Source organism: Anomaloglossus baeobatrachus, chromosome 1, assembly GCF_048569485.1.
Source record: "Anomaloglossus baeobatrachus isolate aAnoBae1 chromosome 1, aAnoBae1.hap1, whole genome shotgun sequence".
Lineage (NCBI taxonomy): Eukaryota > Metazoa > Chordata > Amphibia > Anura > Aromobatidae > Anomaloglossus > Anomaloglossus baeobatrachus.
The window spans coordinates 88,272,100-88,293,143 of NC_134353.1; the positions used below are offsets into that span (position 1 = coordinate 88,272,100).

Here is a 21,044-nt window from a genome sequence, read left to right on the forward strand (position 1 = left end):
TGTGGTTTACCATATAGAAGGAAATAACTTATTCCGCATAGGTGCACATAATAATCACTTTGCATACATAGTGGAAAATATCATGCCTATGTGAATCATTCCTACCTTTGGCAAAAGGCCCAGAGGGTCACAATAAGTTCATTAATATATATAAAGCTCACTGTGTAGAAAATATGGCTATAAAATATATTTATTTACTAAATTTGCTACTGTGCGAAAGAAAATCTGCATTTCTACAAAAGAGTGCTAGGATTTCTCTATAAATTTAGTAAAACTGTTCTGTGCACGGTACATCTTGTTATTTTCTCACTTGGCACAATCAATAGGAAATATGAAAAAAAAAATATTCTGAGAATTTCATAAATAAGTCTGTTTACACACAATACATATTCTATTGCAGTAGCTAGTCCACTTTTTCCGGTCTATCTTTTTTTGACTTTTAAAGTAGAGTAAGTAGTAATAAAAATTAACTAATGATCAATTAATAATAGTTTTTCTAATATATACAGTATATACAGTCATTGCTAAAAGTGTTGGCACCCTTGAAATTGTTGCAGAAAATTGAATATTTCTCCCAGAATATTATTGCAATTATACATGGGGCTGCTTATCCATCATCTGGACTATCCTGCGCTGCATCCTTTCGTCAATTTATCTCTGTAATCCACATTCAGGGAGATTAGCTACAGTGTCATAGCTTGTAAACTTCTTGATTATGTTACACACCGTGGACAAAGGAACATCAAGATCTCTGGAGATGAACTTGTGAACTTGAGATTGTTGATAATTTTCAACAATTTTGGTTCTCAAGTCCTCAGACAGTTCTCTTCTGTGTGGCTCACACAGACACACTTCATTTTTTGGAACAATTTCAAGGGTGCCAACACTTTCAACCACGACTGGCCAATAACAGGTATGGGCAATATAAAAATCACCCTTGAAACCAAATAAAAAGTGGAGACGTTGACTTAATCTTTGCATTGTATGTCTGTATGTGCGACACTAAGAATGGAGAAGAGAAAGAGGAGAAGAGAACTGTCTGAGGATTTGAGAACCAAAATTGATGAAAATATCAACTATTTTGAGGCTACAAGTCCATCTCAAGAGATATTGATTTTCCTTTGCCCAGTTTGCGCAACATAATGAAGACGTTTACAACCCATGGCACTGTAGCTAATCTCCCTGCATGTGGAAGGCAGAGAAAAACTGATGAAAAGTTGCAACACAGGATATTCCAGGAGGTGGATAAGCAGCCCCAATCAAGTGAAAAGAAATTCAAGCTGTCCTGCAGACTCAGGGTGAATTAGTGTCTGCGGGAACTATCCATTGACATTGCAATAAAGTGAAACACTATGGCAGGACACCTAGGGGGACCCCCCTTTCTAATACAGACAAAAAAAAGCTGAACTGCAGTTTGCCAAAATGTACAGAAGTAAGCCAAAATTCTTCTGAGAAAGCGTCTTATGGACAGATGAGAACAAGATACAGCTTTTTGGTAAAGCACATTATTCTATTGTTTACTAAAAGTGGAATGAAGTTTACAAAAAAAGGAATACAGTGCCTACAGTCAAACATGGCAGAGGTTCAAAGATGTTTTGGGTTGTTTTGACTCTTCTGGCAATGAGTGTCTTGACTGTGTGCAAGACATCATGAAATCTGAAGATTACCAAAGGTTTTTGGGTCACAATGTATTGCCCAGTGTCAGAAAGCTGGGTTTGCGTTGTAGGTCATGGGCCTGCCAGCAGGACAATTAACCCATATAAACTTCAAGAAGCCCCCAAAAATGGATGGAAACTAAGAGCTGGAGAGTTTTGAAGCGGCAGAATTGAGTTTAGATCTAAATGACATAGAACACCTGTGGAGAGATCTTAAAATTGCTCTTGGGAAAAGAGAAGACTTTTTCAAACATGAGAGACCTGGAGTAGTCTTCAAATGAAGATTGGTCCAATATTGTAGTTGAGTAAGAAGCTTCCTGATAGTTATAGGAAGCACATGATTGCAGTTAATTATTCAAAAGGGGTGTGCAACCAAACATTAAACTGAAGGTGCCCATTTTTACAGTTTGTGTTAAATTATGTCTATTTTGCCTTTTTATCAGTATTTTATGTACTGTTCCAATACACTCAAAGGATATAAACGTGTAATTCCAATGACTTTCTGTATTCTTAGATATTAGTATAAATGAAGTAAAAATAAATAAATATATGTAGATATCTTTTATTCTATTTAGTTAATTTTACTATTTTACATTACACCAAGTATTTTCTTAAGTAGTTGTACTTTTCCGTCTGAAAATTCATGGGGTTCCTCTCCTCCTGTTCAGAAGGTAATGTGACCACAAGAACAGGCTATACGATGCAATAGCATGGAATATACCAAACACTTTGGGGTACTTTGCACGCTGCGACATCGCAAGCCGATGCTGCGATGCCAAGCGCGATAGTCCCCGCCCCCGTCGCAGCTGCGATATCCTTGTGATAGCTGCCGTAGCGAACATTATCGCTACGGCAGCTTCACATGGACTCACCTGGCCTGGGACGTCGCTCTTGGCCGGCGACCCGCCTCCTTATTAAGGGGGCGGGTCGTACGGCATCACTGCGACGTCACACGGCAGGCGGCCAATAGGAGCGGAGGGGCGGAGATGAGCGGGATGTAAACATTCTGCCCACCTCCTTCCTTCCGCATATCCTATGGAAGCCGCGGTGACGCCGGCAGGAGATGTTCCTCGCTCCTGCGACTTCACACACAGCGATGTGTGCTGCCGCAGGAGCGAGGAACAACATCGGACCATTGCGTCAGCGTAATTATGGATTACGCCGACGCTGCACCGATGATACGATTATGACGCTTTTGCACTCGTTAATCGTATCATCTAACCTTTACACACTATGATGTCGCATGCGATGCCGGAAGTACGTCATTTTCAATGTGACCCCACTGACATCGCACCTGCGATGTCGTAGTGTGCAAAGCCCGTCTTTCTCCACATAGGAGGGAAAAAAAGCAAATGTCACAGTTAAGGCTGCTTTACACGCAGCCGTGAGTCGCTCGTGAAAGCACCCACCCCCGTCGTTTGTGCATCATGGGCAAATCGTGGCCCGTGGAGCACAAAATCGCTAGTACCCATCACACGGACTTACCTTCCTAACGACGTCGCTGTGGCCGGCGAACAACCTCTTTTCTAAGGTTGCGGTTCGTGCGGCGTCACACGGCAGGCGTCCAATAGAAGCGGAGGGGCGGAGAGCAGCCGCATGAAAGTCCCACCACGACGCAGGTACGGTGTTGTTCGTCGTTCCTGGGGTGTCCCACGTAGCGATGTGTGCTGCCACAGGAACGACGAACAACCTGCGTCCAAAATCAGCAACGATTTTTGGGAAATGGACGACGTGTCAACAAACAACAATTTGGTAAGTATTTTGCATCATTAGCGGTCGCTCGTACGTGTCACATTTAACGACGTTGCTAACGATGCCGGATGTGCGTCACGAATTCCGTGACCCCCAACGACATCTCGTTAGTGATGTCGTTGCGTGTAAAGCGGTCTTTAATGATAATGATTGCACAGCTCGGCTCGTATTACACAACTATAATGCATGTGATGATGGAGGAGAGGAGAATTTGGAGGAGAGATAATCAAAATGTTTAGAAAGCAGACAGAAATGGTGAAGGAAGACTCTAGTAGATCTTGTGACGCTTTGCTGATGCATCGTGGATTAATAGCAGCGCACAGAGGAGAAAGAAGCAGAGTGAAATCTGAAATTCAAAATAGATCCCTGTAGAGAAGAGAACAGGGAGCTGAACTACAGTGAAATATGTACACATAATATAAGATATGCGCAGGGTGCTTCTATCTTAGTAGTGATTATATACTTCCAGAGGTTTTAGTGAATGACAAATTAATTTGCTATTTTTGAAGCCTCTATAATAATAGAAATATTGAGATTACATTCTCCACAATGCTTTATACATAAACAATGATGGTGATATTTTTTGCAGAATATACTGTAGAACTTACTGTATCTCTTTGGTCCATCTTCTAAGCAAAATGACAGTGTTAATGTTGCATCATCTTCAAAAAATTCTGTAGTAAAGGCATCCCACCAAAGATTGTCACTATCCTAGCAAAGAAAGAGGAATATTCATTATTGCATAAATCCTCAAAAGTTAACTTTTGCAGCCATATATCAGTATATTCTAATTATATTCACCATTGTGACTGGTTTGAGGCTTTAATATATTTGAGCAAAATAAAGCATCTTGCTTAAAATAAATTTGTCAGCAGCTTTTTGCTATGTAAGCTGAAGACAGCATGCTGCAAGGGCTAACACAGAACATTCATGGATGACTGTCTTGTCACAGTTTCAATCTGTTGTTTAATGCTATGTTTGTTTAAGCAACAGGACTCTAATCATTGCTTGGACTACAAAGTCATGTGCATAACAGTCTAGCAAGCCCCCTGCTCTGATTAACACCTCACTGTCAATGTACAATCTCTATAATGAGCCTGGTGTTTGTGGAGACAGCTTTTTCAGCTATGCTGCATGGCTAAGTCTAAAAAATAGCTGCAGCCAGTAATATAAGTGATACATTGTTGGATTCAGGATCTATTTGCCTACATCATGCTGCTCTCAGATAAGGTAACAAAAACCTGCTGACAGATTCCCTTTAATAGGTTTGTCAACTTTGTGTACATTTTTTTAAGACCACATGACATGTCAGTATACTATATGTAAAATTGCAAACAGATGAAAAAGAGACTTACATGCCAAAGCTTTTAGCAACTAAAAAAACAAAAAAATCCCCAAAAAATTGAGATGTTTTGCATATCAAAATGGCCATTTTCATACCTGCCCAGTAGCCACGTCATGGCAAACTCATTATACTGGGTCCTACTCTAATTTACTACCTCTCTCTGGGTTTTAAAACCTACATATATGGGCAAAGAGAGACCCGCTATTAAAGTATAAAAACACCTGTTGCTAATGGGGGAGGAAGGACTTGGAAGCATGGTCAGTCAAATGGACATAATCCATATATATATATATATACAAAACAAGAATAAATAAACCTAGCGCTTCTATACAGGGAACGTTACCGACAATGAAATCAGGCATCTTGAATCTTTAAGAAGCCAAAACAAATTTATTTTATTGATCCTCAACTGAATTTCATGATCCCACAATGAAAAATCAACATCTTGAAATTCTATTTTGTGACACTAGCGTTGTCTATTCATTATTTAACATAGTACCCGCATCACAGAGGTCCTAACTTGGCTTTGTATGGTTTCCTGGAGCAGTATCAACACAATGAATGTAATATGAAAAATATGAAAAATATCACTCATGGCTTCCATAATCCACTGTAATAATTCCATAAGGTTATAACAGAAAATAGCTAATAATGGAATTTTCTTTTTTTTTTTCTAATTTCAAGAGCAAGTAACTCGAGTGGGTAGGTGTCTAATGCATATTAAGGTCAATTGTTGTTTAACTTGCAAAATAGCAAAAAATAAACCCCTCTATTGTGATCAATGCTGTTAATGATGCTAAGCTGCATAGATCAGAGGCATCTTTGAGTTCAGGAGTTAGAGTAGTCGTGGTATGGCACATTCTATTATATTTGTGTAGTAAAACCCTAATAAATCTGATAAAGGAAATACGTCATTGCTACACCATGCCGGAGAGTAAAAATACCTTAAAGTTTTATATGATAGTTTTTGTATATGAATTATATATGTGTGTGTGTGTATATATATATATATATATATATATATATAAAATTTTGCAAAGGACATATGAATCAAGCCACATACAAGATTATCCTGGAAAAACAGTTGCTTTCTTCTGCTCAGGCAATGTTCCCCAACTCTGAGGACTGGTTTTTCCAGCAGGACAATGCGCCATGCCACTCAGCTAGGTCAATCAATGTGTGGATGAAGGACCACCACATCAAAACCCTGTCATGACCAGCCCAATCTCCAGACCTGAACTCCATTGTAAACCTCTGGGATGTAATAAAGAGGAAGATGGATAGTCACAAGCCATCAAATAAAGAAGAACTGCTTACATTTTAGCACCAGGAATGGCATAAGGTCACCCAAAAGCAGTGTGAAAGACTGGTGGAAAGCATGCCAAGATGCATGAAAGCTGGGATTAAAAATCATGGTTATGCCACAAAATATTGATTTCTGAACTCTTCCTGAGGTAAAACATTATTAGTATTGTTGTTTCTGAATGATTATGAAGTTGTTTTTTTTGAGATCTGAAAGCAATACATTTTTTTTGTTATTTTGACCATTTCTCATTTTCAGAAAATAAATATAAAAGTCATTGCTTGGATATTTGAAGACATGATGTCAGTAGTTTATAGAATAAAAGAACAATTTACAATTCACTCAAAAATATACCTATAAAGAGAAAAAATCAGAAAAACTGAAAATTTTTCACTGGTCTTTAATTTTTCCCAGAGCTGTATTATATATATACAGAGGCAAGCGGCTCCTGCCTTTGACGTCAGCGCTCTGTCAGCGGAAGTTCCGCCCTCGTCGTGATGGTAACCCGATACACAGCCCGTACCAGCGAACAGCAAGTCCCAGGAGACCGGCGATGGAACGGAAGGTAAGCATAATATGTGTATGTGTGCGCGTGTTTCTGTATGTTTGTGCGTGTTTGTAGATGTGTGTAATGGCACAATAGGGGACCGTGATGGGACACTTAACAAGTTGTGGAACAAATTGTCTGCATTGCAATGATTTCCTATGGGAAATCTTGCTTCGCTGAACGAGTAACTTGGTTAACAAGCACACTCCCAGAACAGATTGTTCTCGTTAACCAAGGTTCCACTGTATATATGTATATGTATATATATATATATATATATATATATATATATATATATATAGAGTCATGGCCAAAAGTTTTGAGAATGCTACAAATATTAATTTTTACAAAGTCTACTGCTTAAGTTTTTCTAATGGCAATTTGCATATACTCCAGAATGTCATAAAGAGTGATCAGCTTAACAGCAATTACTTGCCAAGTCAATATTGGCTAAGAAAATGAACTTCAACCCCCAAAGCACATTTCAACATCATTGCATCCTGCCTTAAAAGGAGCAGCTAACATTGTTTTAGTGATTGTTCCATTAACACAGGTGTGGGTGTTGATGAGGACAGAGCTGGCGATCAGTCATGATTAAGTAAGAATGACACCACTGGACACTTTAAAAGGAGGCTGGTGCTTGGTATCATTGTTTCTCTTCAGTTAACCATGGTTATCTCTAAAGAAACACATGCAGCCATCATTGCTCTGCACAAAAATGGCCTAACAGGGAAGAGTATCACAGCTACAAAGATTGCACCTCAGACAACAATCTATCGCATCATCAAGAACTTCAAGGAGAGAGCTTCTATTGTTGCCAAAAAGGCTCCAGGGCGCCCAAGAAGGACCAGCAAACGCCAGGACCGTATCTTAAAACTGTTTCAGCTGCGGGATCGGACTACCAGCAGTGCCGAGCTAGCTCAGCAATGGCAGCAGGCTGGTGTGAGTGCTTCTGCATGCACTGTGAGGCGGAGACTGCTTGAGCAAGGCCTGGTTTCAAGGAGGGCAGCAAAGAAGCCACTTCTCTCCAGAAAAAAACATCAGGGACTGACTGATATTCTGCAAAAGGTACAGGGAGTGGACTGGTGAGGACTGGGGTAAAGTCATTTTCTCAAATTAATCCCCTTTTCGATTGTTTGGGACATCTGGAAAACAGCTTATTCGGAGAAGAAGAGGTGAGCGCTACCACCAGTCTTGCCTCATGCCAACTGTTAAGCATCCTGAAACGATTCATGTGTGGGGTTGCTTCTCAGCCAAGGGAATCGGCTCACTCACAGTCTTGCCTAAAAACACAGCCATGAATAAAGAATGGTACCAGAATGTCCTCCAAGAGCAACTTCTCCCAACTGTCCAAGAGCAGTTTGGCGCCCAACAATGCCTTTTCCAGCATGATGGAGCACCTTGCCATAAAGCAAAGGTGATCACTAAATAGCTCATGGAACAAAACATAGAGATTTTGGGTCCATGGCCTGGAAGCTCTCCAGATCTTAATCCCATTGAGAACTTGTGGGCAATCATCAAGAGACGGGTGGACAAACAAAAACCAACAAATTCTGGCAAAATGCAAGCATTGCTTATGCAAAAATGGACAGCTATCAGTCAGGATTTGGTCCAGAAGTTGATTGAGAGCATGCCAGGGAGAATTGCAGAGGTCCTGAAGAAGAAGGGTCAGCACTGCAAATATTGACTTGCTGCATTAACTCATTCTAACTGTCAATATAACCTTTTGGTTCTCATAATATGATTGCAATTATATTTCTGTATGTGATGTAAACATCAGACAAACACAATTAAAAACCAGAGGGCAACAGATCATGTGAAAATATAATTTTGGTGTCATTCTCAAAACTTTTGGCCATGACTGTATATATACAGTTAGGTCCAGAAATATTTGGACAGTGACACAATTTTCGCGAGTTGGGCTCTGCATGCCACCACATTGGATTTGAAATGAAATCTCTACAACAGAATTCAAGTGCAGATTGTAACGTTTAATTTGAAGGTTTGAACAAAAATATCTGATAGAAATTGTAGGAATTGTACACATTTCTTTACAAACACTCCACATTTTAGGAGGTCAAAAGTAATTGGACAAATAAACCAAACCCAAACAAAATATTTTTATTTTCAATATTTTGTTGCGAATCCTTTGGAGGCAATCACTGCTTTAAGTATGGAACCCATGGACATCACCAAACGCTGGGTTTCCTCCTTCTTAATGCTTTGCCAGGCCTTTACAGCCGCAGCCTTCAGGTCTTGCTTGTTTGTGGGTCTTTCCGTCTTAAGTCTGGATTTGAGCAAGTGAAATGCATGCTCAATTGGGTTAAGATCTGGTGATTGACTTGGCCATTGCAGAATGTTCCACTTTTTTGCACTCATGAACTCCTGGGTAGCTTTGGCTGTATGCTTGGGGGTCATTGTCCATCTCTATTATGAAGCGCAGTCCGATCAACTTTGCGGCATTTGGCTGAATCTGGGCTGAAAGTATATCCCGGTACACTTCAGAATTCATCCGGCTACTCTTGTCTGCTGTTATGTCATCAATAAACACAAGTGACCCAGTGCCATTGAAAGCCATACATGCCCATGCCATCATGTTGCCTCCACCATGTTTTACAGAGGATGTGGTGTGCCTTGGATCATGTGCCGTTCCCTTTCTTCTCCAAACTTTTTTCTTCCCATCATTCTGGTAGTGGTTGATCTTTGTCTCATCTGTCCATAGAATACTTTTCCAGAACTGAGCTGGCTTCATGAGGTGTTTTTCAGCAAATTTAACTCTGGCCTGTCTATTTTTGGAATTGATGAATGGTTTGCATCTAGATGTGAACCCTTTGTATTTACTTTCATGGAGTCTTCTCTTTACTGTTGACTTAGGCTGCTTTCACACTACGTCTTTTTAACATGCGTCCTGAACGTTTTTTTGCTGCAAAAGCGGATCCTGCTTTTACAGCAAAAAACGCATGCAAACGCATGTTTACTTTGCAGGATCCTGTCACTGGATGTTTAGGGGCGGGCATTGGAGTCATGTGATCGGGAGTGATGGGAACTAAACGTGCCAGACTGGGTGCCGGCTTCTTACAACTGCGGAGGTTCGTAACCAAGGTAAACATCGGGTATACTTGCTTGGATACCCGATATTTACTTTGGTTACGAGCGTCTGCAGCTGCTAGGAGCTGGGCTCCCTGCACACGTAACCAACGTAAACATCGGGTAACTAAGATAAGTGGTTACCCGATATTTACGTTGGTTACGAGTGTCCGCAGCTCTCAGGTGGAGGAGAGGGAGGGGGAGAGACAGAGAGGTAGGAGAGAGACAGAGAGGTAGGAGAGAGAGGGACTGATCACGCGAGACTGGTTCTGGGCATGCTCAGTAGAGCAAGCAGGATCCTGTCTATCAGCATGCCAGCGTTCACATGCGTTTGCATGCTGTTTAGTCAGGATCCAGCGATTTGTAGTATTTGGACGCAGCTCAAAAACGCTACATGTAGCGTTTTTGAAAGATGTTAAAAAACTGCAAGTCGCTGGATCCTCACTATAACGCACGCAAACGCAGGTGAACGCATGCTAACGCGAGTCCATTGCAAATGCATTGAAATGAAAATGCATTTGCACTGGATCCGTTTTTGCGTTAAAAAAACGTTCAGGACGCATGTTAAAAAGACGTAGTGTGAAAGCAGCCTTAGAGACAGATACACCTACTTCACTGAGAGTGTTCTGGACTTAAGTTGATGTTGTGAACGGGTTCTTCTTCACCAAAGAAAGTATGCAGCGATCATCCACCACTGTTGTCATCCGTGGACGCCCAGGCCTTTTTGAGTTCCCAAGCTCACCAGTCAATTCCTTTTTTCTCAGAATGTACCCAACTGTTGATTTTGCTACTCCAAGCATGTCTGCTATCTCTCTGATGGATTTTTTCTTTTTTTTCAGCCTCAGGATGTTTTGCTTCACCTCAATTGAGAGTTCCTTAGACCGCATGTTGTCTGGTCACAGCAACAGCTTCCAAATGCAAAACCACACACCTGTAATCAACCCCAGACCTTTTAACTACTTCATTGATTACAGGTTAACGAGGGAGACGCCTTCAGAGTTAATTGCAGCCCTTAGAGTCCCTTGTCCAATTACTTTTGTTCCCTTGAAAAAGAGGAGGCTATGCATTACAGAGCTATGATTCCTAAACCCTTTCTCCGATTTGGATGTGAAAACTCTCATATTGCAGCTGGGAGTGTGCACTTTCAGCCCATATTATATATATAATTGTATTTCTGAACATGTTTTTGTAAACAGCTAAAATAAAACTTGTGTCACTGTCCAAATATTTCTGGACCTAACTGTATATATACATATATATCTATATATATACTGCATAGGAGAATTCTGTGACGAAAGCAAAGTTTGAAGGAGAAGATTATTATTTCAAGTAAAAATCATTATTTATAACCTTGTCAATGTCTGTACTATATTTTCGATTCATTATGCAACTAATTTGATAAATAAAAGTATGATTTTTCATGGAAAAGACAAAATTGTCTGGGTGACCCCAAACTTTTGATATATATCGTGTTTCCCCCAAAAAAGGACAGGGTCTTATATTATTTTTTTTATCCGAAAGATGTATTAGGACTTATTTTCAGGGGATGACTTATTTTTTCCCCATAAACAAAAATTGTCATCTATTCTTGAATAAATATAATCATGTCCTCACATTTTAGAACATCAAAAGTCTCCAACCTGAATTCCATCATGAATTTCTGATATCCTATTTCTTCTTGCCATGTACAACAATCTACCAGTATTCATGAAAAAAAAAATCAAAAAGTGTCAAGGCAGCTACCACAAAAAAATCTAAACAAAGTAAAAAAGACCTAACAAATGTTATATGTCCTTGGGTAAATTATAACATGCATGAACGCTACTGAACTGCAACTAGGGCTTATTTTGAGAGTAGGCCTAATATACCAAGCTTAGCTCCAAAATAATGAAACATTATACTTGGGCTTATCTTTTGTGTAGGTCTTATTTTCAGGAAAAAAAAGGTTTGTATATATATATATATATATATATATATATATATTTATATATACAGTACAGACCAAAAGTTTGGACACACTTTCTCATCTGTAGAACAACTATTAGTAGTAAAATAGCTGCTTGGAAACCACTGCTAAGGACAGGCAACAAGCAGAAGAGACTTGTTTGGGCTAAAGAACACAAGGAATGGACAAATTTGAGATCTTTGGATCCAACCACCGTGTCTTTGTAGAAAAGGTGAACGGATGGACTCTACATGGCTGGTTCCCACCGTGAAGCATGGAGGAGGAGGTGTGATGGTGTGGGGGTGCTTTGCTGGTGACACTGTTGGGGATTTATTCAAAATTGAAGGCATACAGAACCAGCATGCTTACCACAGCATCTTGGAGCGGCATGCTATTCCATCCGGTTCGCGTTTAGTTGGACCATCATTTATTTTTCAACGGGACAATGACCCCAAACACATCTCCAGGCTGTGTAAGGGCTATTTGACTAAGAAGGAGAGTGATTGGGTGCTACACCAGATGATCTGGTCTCCACAATCACCAGACCTGAACCCAATCGAGATGGTTTGGGGTGAACTGGACCGCAGAGTGAAGGCAAAAGGGCCAACACGTGCTAAGCATCTCTGGGAACTCTTTCAAGACTATTGGAAAACCATTTCCGGTGACTACCTCTTGAAGCTCATCAAGAGAATGCCAAGAGTGTGCAAAGCAGTAATCAAAGCAAAAGGTGGCTACTTTGAAGAACCTAGAATATAAGACATATTTTCAGTTGTTTCACACTTTAAGTATTTCATTCCATATGTTTTAATTCATAGTTTTTATGTCTTCAATGTGAATCTACAATTTTCAGAGCCCTGAAAATAAAGAAAACTCTTTGAATGAGAAGGTGTGTCCAAACGTTTGGTCTGTACTGTATACAGTTAGGTCCAGAAATATTTGGACAGTGACACAATTTTCGCGAGTTGGGCTCTGCATGCCACCACATTGGATTTGAAATGAAACCTCTACAACAGAATTCAAGTGCAGATTGTAACGTTTAATTTGAAGGTTTGAACAAAAATATCTGATAGAAATTGTAGGAATTGTACACATTTCTTTACAAACACTCCACATTTTAGGAGGTCAAAAGTAATTGGACAAATAATCCAAACCCAAACAAAATATTTTTATTTTCAATATTTTGTTGCGAATCCTTTGGAGGCAATCACTGCCTTAAGTCTGGAACCCATGGACATCACCAAACGCTGGGTTTCCTCCTTTTTAATGCTTTGCCAGGCCTTTACAGCCGCAGCCTTCAGGTCTTGCTTGTTTGTGGGTCTTTCCGTCTTAAGTCTGGATTTGAGCAAGTGAAATGCATGCTCAATTGGGTTAAGATCTGGTGATTGACTTGGCCATTGCAGAATGTTCCACTTTTTTGCACTCATGAACTCCTGGGTAGCTTTGGCTGTATGCTTGGGGTCATTGTCCAGCTGTACTATGAAGCGCCGTCCGATCAACTTTGCGGCATTTGGCTGAATCTGGGCTGAAAGTATATCCCGGTACACTTCAGAATTCATCCGGCTACTGTTGTCTGCTGTTATGTCATCAATAAACACAAGTGACCCAGTGCCATTGAAAGCCATGCATGCCCATGCCATCACGTTGCCTCCACCATGTTTTACAGAGGATGTGGTGTGCCTTGGATCATGTGCCGTTCCCTTTCTTCTCCAAACTTTTTTCTTCCCATCATTCTGGTACAGGTTGATCTTTGTCTCATCTGTCCATAGAATACTTTTCCAGAACTGAGCTGCCTTCATGAGGTGTTTTTCAGCAAATTTAACTCTGGCCTGTCTATTTTTGGAATTGATGAATGGTTTGCATCTAGATGTGAACCCTTTGTATTTACTTTCATGGAGTCTTCTCTTTACAGTTGACTTAGAGACAGATACACCTACTTCACTGAGAGTGTTCTGGACTTCAGTTGATGTTGTGAACGGGTTCTTCTTCACCAAAGAAAGTATGCGGCGATCATCCACCACTGTTGTCATCCATGGACGCCCAGGCCTTTTTAAGTTCCCAAGCTCACCAGTCAATTCCTTTTTTCTCAGAATGTACCTGACTGTTGATTTTGCTACTCCAAGCATGTCTGCTATCTCTCTGATGGATTTTTTCTTTTTTTTCAGCCTCAGGATGTTCTGCTTCACCTCAATTGAGAGTTCCTTAGACCGCATGTTGTCTGGTCACAGCAACAGCTTCCAAATGCAAAACCACACACCTGTAATCAACCCCAGACCTTTTAACTACTTCATTGATTACAGGTTAACGAGGGAGACGCCTTCAGAGTTAAATGCAGCCCTTAGAGTCCCTTGTCCAATTACTTTTGGTCCCTTGGAAAAGAGGAGGCTATGCATTACAGAGCTATGATTCCTAAACCCTTTCTCCGATTTGGATGTGAAAACTCTCATATTGCAGCTGGGAGTGTGCACTTTCAGCCCATATTATATATATAATTGTATTTCTGAACATGTTTTTGTAAACAGCTAAAATAACAAAACTTGTGTCACTGTCCAAATATTTCTGGACCTAACTGTATATATATATATATATATATACAATGGAACCTTGGTTAACGAGAACAATCCATTCTGGGACTGTGCTTGTTAACCAAGGTACTTGTTCAGCAAAGCAAGATTTCCCATAGAAAATCACAGAGACGCACACACACACATATTATGCTCACCTTACCTTCCGTTCCATCGCTGGTCTCCTGGGACTTGCTGTTCGCTAGTACGGGCTGTGTATCGTGTGACCATCACGACGAGGGTGGAACTTCCTGCCAGAGTGCTGGCGTCAAAGGCAGGAGCCGCTTGCTTCTGATTGGCCAGCGCTCTGCCTTTGAGTAGTTGCTGACAGGGGGAGTTGCTGCATCGTCGCAATGCTTGCCGAATGCCGATACACATCCTATACGGGCGAACTGCAGGACCCAGGAGGCCGGCGATGGAACACATATTATGCTCACCTTACCTTCCGTTCCATCGACGGCCTCATGGTTCTTGTAGTTTGCCGTGAGGATTCCTCCCTCGTCGCGGTGTACCGGCAAACTACAAGAACCATGAGGCCGGCGATGGAACGGAAGGTAAGGTGAGCATAATACTGTATGTGTGTGCGTGTTTGATTGTGTGTGTTTTGTGCGTGCTTGTGGGTGTTTGTGTGGACTGCAAGAGCAGGTCAGAGCGCGGTGGATGTACGGAACCGGAAGTGTGTGCGGTGAGTATTTTGCTCATACAGCAAAGCTTTCTCGTAAACCATGTTACAAATTTACAGCAAGCTTTGCTTGTTAGGCAAAATAATCACTAACTGGGTTACTCGTTAAGCGAGGTTCCACTGTATATACTGTATATAACAATAATATAAACATGACACTTAGTTTGGCTCCCATTTTTGATAAGCTGAACTCTAAGATCTAAGACTTTTTCTATCTGTACAAAAGTCCTTTTTCTCTCAAATATTATTTCCAAATGTATCTCCTTTGCCAAGATAATTCATCCACCCCACAGGTGTGACATATCAAGATGCTAATTGGACAGCATAATTATTGCACAGGTGTGCCTTAGGCTGGCCACAATAAAAGGCCAAGCTAAAATGAAGAAAAAGATGCACTATAACTTGGGTGTATGCATATGGGCTTTGCAGTCCAGTGGGATGAGCTATTGGGGATTGACAGCCTGACTTATGGGTACTCCTACTTGATCACTAAGTAGAAACTCCCATTGGACGCCTAAGCACAGAATAAGCAGAGATTTAAATGAATAAATCCTCTCTATATTAACTCTTTCCCCACAAAGCTCAATGCATTGTGTGCTATAAGATGCATCCTAAAGAGAGCACTGGATTTTTAACAATAAATGGATTTTCTTTAACATTTTCCCGACTTCCTCTGTACCTGTATTGCCAATGGCGGCTGCACAGCCAGCAAGTGCTGGCTGTGTAACATATCAAGCACCTGCAGCTAACAGCAGCAACTGGAAGTAGCTCCGATTGCTGCTGCTCAACTCCTTAAATGTCGCTGTCAGTTAATGATACCAGTATAAAGTGTGTCCACTCATATCCTGTCCACCGCTATTAACTTGAGAACGGCGGCAGCTACAGGAATAGAAGTGGTGTCTAGGTATAGTAAAGTAGCCATGCGCTACGCAATGAAACCACCTATAGCGCCACCTGGTGGAAAACTACGGAGTTAGCATTTTTATCTCGAAAACAGAATGAGATGGAGAAAAAAAGTGAATTAAAAAATTGTAGGGCATCATCAATTCAATACGAATTGACACCTTCCATACCGAAATGCTATGATATGAAACCCATGACCCCCCCAAAACATTGAATGCTGGTCACGCATATGGCACTCATTTAACTTTGATGCTCAAAGTGAACAGCCGTCAGCTGCAATGCACATCTGGACTCTGGACAGCATACTGTATCTTGCTGCACGTTGTGCATTATGATAGGTGACACATTTGCACAAGCATCTGTGATACGTCGTCGTAGGTCCTGCAATGTTGGTGGAGGGGTCGCTTACACCTGCTGTTTGATGTGACCTCACAGAAAGAAGTCCAATGGGGTCAGGTCAGGTGAGCGTGGAGGCCACTCCACGCAGCCACCATATCCAATGACTTGTAGGAAGGTCTCAATGAGGTATCGCTTCACATCTGCAGCCTTGTGAGTTTCACACGTCCTAAGCATAGCATTTCTGTATGCAAGGTGTCAATTCGTATGGAATTGATGATGCCCTACAACTTTGTAATTCACTTTTTTTCTCTATCATGTTCCGTTTTTGAGATAAAAATGCTAACTCAGTTGTTTTCCACCAGGTGGCGCTATAGGTGGTTTCAATGCTATACCTAAACACCACTTCTATGCTTATAGCTGCCGCCATTCTCAAGTTAATGGCGGTGGACAGGATATGGGTGGACACACTGTATGTCACATAATATCAGTGGCGCTCTGATGTCCATCGGCCATTGCAAGGTGCTGATAGATTAAAGTAAGCACAAAAATAAAACATAACGCTGTAACAGCCTTATTTATGGTGTTACACTTCAAAAGATGCATTAAAAAGCAATAAAAAAAATTGTAAATTGTTTGGATCCCAAAATGTTGTCTATGAAATCTATAGTATGCCACAAAAAAAAACAGCCCTTACTCAGCTCTATCAATAGTAAAACATAAAAGTTAATAAAGAAAATAACAGAAACAAAGAAAAATATTTTTACATATTTTTGATTTTTTTTTTAACCAGTAAAATACGAAAAGACTTAAGGCTATGTGCCCACGGGGACAGTGTCCTGCATCCTCAATACAGAACAAGTTCTGAAGTGATCGGGGGGTTCATATTACTTACCTCCATCATGCAGCACTTCGCTTTCCGGCGGCCGGGTCAATCTGTCAGCGTCTGGTGCACTGTGCTGGAGAAGGTGGGCGGGCCTGCACTAGCTCCGGCTGTCACATGACCGGAGCTCGTGCAGGCCCTGCCCACCTCTTCCTTCCTGTACCTGGATCGACCGCGCTCCTGTGCACCGGACGGAGAAAGTGACATTGTTGTCTTCTATCAAGGCAGGTAAGTATATGGGACCCTGCGAAGAAGTCCGCAGGAATAATTCCCATGCTGCTGATTTTTCCGCAGGGAAATCCGCATATTTCCGCTGCGGGAAAAAACGCAGCGTGGGCACAGCAGTTCCTAAATGCCATAGAAATGGCTGGGGAGTAGCTGTGCTGCAGATTGTTGAAAAATCCGCGTAATTTCCGCAAAAAATCTGCAGCAAATTCCGCGCATTTTCCGCAGCATGGGCACATAGCCTAAAGAAGTTTGGTGTAGCTAAAATAGCAATGACCTGAAGAATAATAAAGCAAAGTCATTTTTACTGCATAATGAATGCCGTAAAACAACGAAACGCAAAAAAAAAACAATGGCAGAATTGTGTTTTCTTTTTTATTTTAATGCTTTCGTTATTTTTTTTATACAGATTTGATGGTAAAATTAATTAATATTTTGATTCAAAATTACAACTTTTTTTTTCTAAAAAAAAGAAAACAAATGAGTCGGTGCATGAGCATATAAATGCATACATATATATATATATATATATAATAATTTTATTCATTTATATAGCGCTATTAATTCCACAGCGCTTTACATACATTGGCATATATATATCTATATATATATATATATATATATATATATATATATAGATATATATAGATATATAAAAAATATATATATATGTGTATATATATATATATATATATATATATATATATATATATATATATATTACATGCATATAAGTAAGTCAGAAAAAAAACAAGATTGGGTTTTGTTTTTAAAAAAGAAAAAAAAAGCATAAAAATAGGAATAAAAAATGTTTTTCAGGATGGGGAAGAAAAAGCTAAACCTCAAGAATAAACATTTCCCACAAAGTAAAAAGGTAAAAAAGGTCAAAAATATAAAATAAAAAATATTTCAAAAGTGACAAAAAAGGTCCAAGCTCTTTCTAATTGTTGAAAGGATAAATGGAGCTTATTATTAAAACTTCTATTTCTGGTTACTGGCAACTTCCATTACCAATAACAGGAATTTATTTTTTTTTTTATTTTAGGTTTCTATTTGTATATAAAACACACACATAACATAATTAAACATCTCAGTTGTTATTTCTGACTTTTACTAAAAAGGACAAAAGCAAAGGGCTTTAATGTTAAAAAAAAGTGAGCAGAAAATTGCTTTTTTGGCAAAGATTTCGAAAGTCCAACTTAGCGGAAAATTTAATTCAAAAGATCTGCTCAGCTAGAAATGCAGAAATCAGTGCTGGGGAAAAAGTGCTTCGTTTTCTATGAGGGAAAAAAAAAAGAAACAAAAGATTAAAAAACTGAAATTCGAGAACTGCCCTAGGCAGGTTTAAGTTATGGACTGACAGGTAGTGTGGAGTTCTACCAGACTAATTATTTTCCTATTCAACGGTAATGAGAAATTGCCATGGCAACTAAGTTCTCCCCTGGCAGACGGTATATGCACACCACACACGGAGTCATGTGAAGGGAACAAGTAACGCGGAGCTTATACACAATGTTGACTCATTTTCTTTATGATGCTTCCCACTTACATGAGGTAATTGACCTAATATGGATAATGGGAACAGGAAAACCATAAAACACCGTACATGAAGCCTATTACTGGTACATTATAAAAAATGCATTAAACATCATGGCGCTATGGAACAACATCCCAATATCTGTGATATTAATTATTTTTTACGTACGGTATATAGGGCGTAATAAAGTTTGTAATGTGGCTAATGGACTTTCATTAAAGAATGGCAGGTCAATGATCATCAAAAAACTTACATATGTTTTTAATCAGACTTTTTAAAAAAAAAAAAATAAAAGCAAAAACAAAAAACAACTACTTTTTTCAAAATCGCCCCCCTTATTTTGTAGGTTTTCTTCTTTTTGCCCCCTTGTTTTATAAGTTCTCTTTTTCTGCATTTGCCCCCCTTGTTTTATAAGTTCCCCTATTTTTGCTCTCTTGTTTTATAAGTTCCCCTCTTTTGACCCCCCTTTGTTTTATAAGTTCCCTCTTTCTGCCCCCTTGTTTTGTAAGTTCTCTTCTTCTAGCCCCCTTGTTTTGTAAGTTCCCCTCTTTTTGCCCCCTTGTTTTATAAGTTCTCTTCCTTTTGCCCACTTGTTTTATAAGTTCGCCTCTTTTTGCCCCCTTGTTTTATAAGTTCCCTCTTTTTTCTCCCCTTGTTTTGTAAATTTTCTTCTTTTTGCCCCCCCAGTTTTATATGTTCTCTTCTTTTTGCCCCCCATTTTATAAGTTGTCTTTTATTTACATTGCCCCCCTTGTTTTATAAATTCTCTTCTTTTTCTGTGTTTGCTCTTCTTGTTTTATAAGTTCTCTTCCCCCTTGTTTAATAAGTTCTCCTTTTTGCCCCCTTGTTTTATAAGTTCCCTCTTTTTTCTCCTCTTTTTTGTGTTATTTTCTTTTTTTCCCCCCTTGTTTTATAAGTTCTCTTCTTTTTGCCCCCCCTTGTTTTATATGTACTCTTGTTTTTGCCCCATTTTATAAGTTGTCTTTTTTTACATTGCCCCCCTTGTTTTATAAGTTCTCTTCTTTTTCTGTTTGCTCCCCTTGTTTTATAAGTTCTCTTCTCCCTTGTTTTATAAGTTCCCCGCTTTTTAACCCCCCCATCCCCGTTTTATAAGTTCCCTCTTTTTGCCCTCTTATTTTTAAGTTCTTCTCTTTTTTCTCCCCTTGTTTTATAAGTTCTCTTCTTTTTGACCCCATGTTTTATATGTTCTCTTCTTTTTGCCCCATTTAATAAGTTGTCTTTTTTTACATTGCCCCCCTTGTTTTATAAGTTCTCTTCTTTTTCTGTGTTTGCTCCCCTTGTTTTATAAGTTCTCTTCTCCCTTGTATTATTTTTCCCCTCTTTTTGACCCCCTCTATAAGTTCCCTCTTTTTGCCCCCTTGTTTTTTAAGTTCTTCTCTTTTTGCCCCCTTGTTTTATAAGTTCCCCTCTTGTTGCCCCCTTTTTTTTTTTATACGTTTCTTCTTTTTGCCCCCCCTTGTTTTTTAATTTCCTCTTTTTGCCCCCTTGTTTTATAAGTTCTCTTCTTTTTGACTCTCTTGTTTTATAAGCTCCCCACTTTTTTCCCCCCATTTTATAAGTTCTCTTCTTTTTCTGTGTTTGCTTATCTTCCCTCTTGTTTTATGTTATATTCTTTTTGTCCCCCCTTGTTTTAAAAGTTCTCTTCTTTTTCTTCATTGCCCCCCCATAAGTCCTTTTCTTTTCAAATTTAGTTTTTAACGTGACTATCCACATATAAAATCCTGAAACATTCCAGTTTGTTTCATCCTAGCCACTGAAGCACACACTATTGGCTAATATTTCCTGTTTTCTGCAATGTTCTTGTTAGCTTTACCGAGTAGACTGGGACAGGTACATCAGAGTAACATCACCATTATTAAATAGTAGGAATTTATTGTTAGATGATGGTAGTTTTGTACTGATTTAGACCGAAATAAGGAGGATAACAATACTACATACACAAATATTGCACTGTAGGTTGTAAATAATTGAGTTTGTGGGGGCAGGGCTACACTCCATTTCTTCCTGGAAATGGTATTAGTCTATGGAACCTGTTTCATTGTGTAACTGTCATAAAGCATACACCATGCTGGACTGTCTATATATACTATATAGGAAGGACATGTAAGGATCAAATGTGGCCACTCATGGGCAAGTTTAAAAAAATAATATTTTTAATAAATGTATTCAATTTGAGATGTCTATTTAGAAGTCAGAATCAAGCAACCTGTATCATGAAAAAATTAATTCCATTCATTATTTTGTGTTCTCATAGCTCTTCTC

At 39.6% G+C, this 21,044-nt stretch overlaps 1 protein-coding gene across 5 annotated transcripts in view; it reads right to left on the reverse strand.

Moving 5' to 3' along the window:
• LDB2 (LIM domain binding 2) overlaps positions 1–21,044 on the reverse strand; it is a 564,531-nt gene that overhangs the window by 332,441 nt on the left and 211,046 nt on the right. For all 5 annotated transcript variants that reach the window (XM_075346908.1, XM_075346909.1, XM_075346907.1 and 2 more), the window contains exon 2: positions 4,016–4,118. In XM_075346908.1, the coding sequence (XP_075203023.1) occupies positions 4,016–4,118 (103 nt within the window). The remainder of the gene's footprint in view (positions 1–4,015; positions 4,119–21,044) is intronic.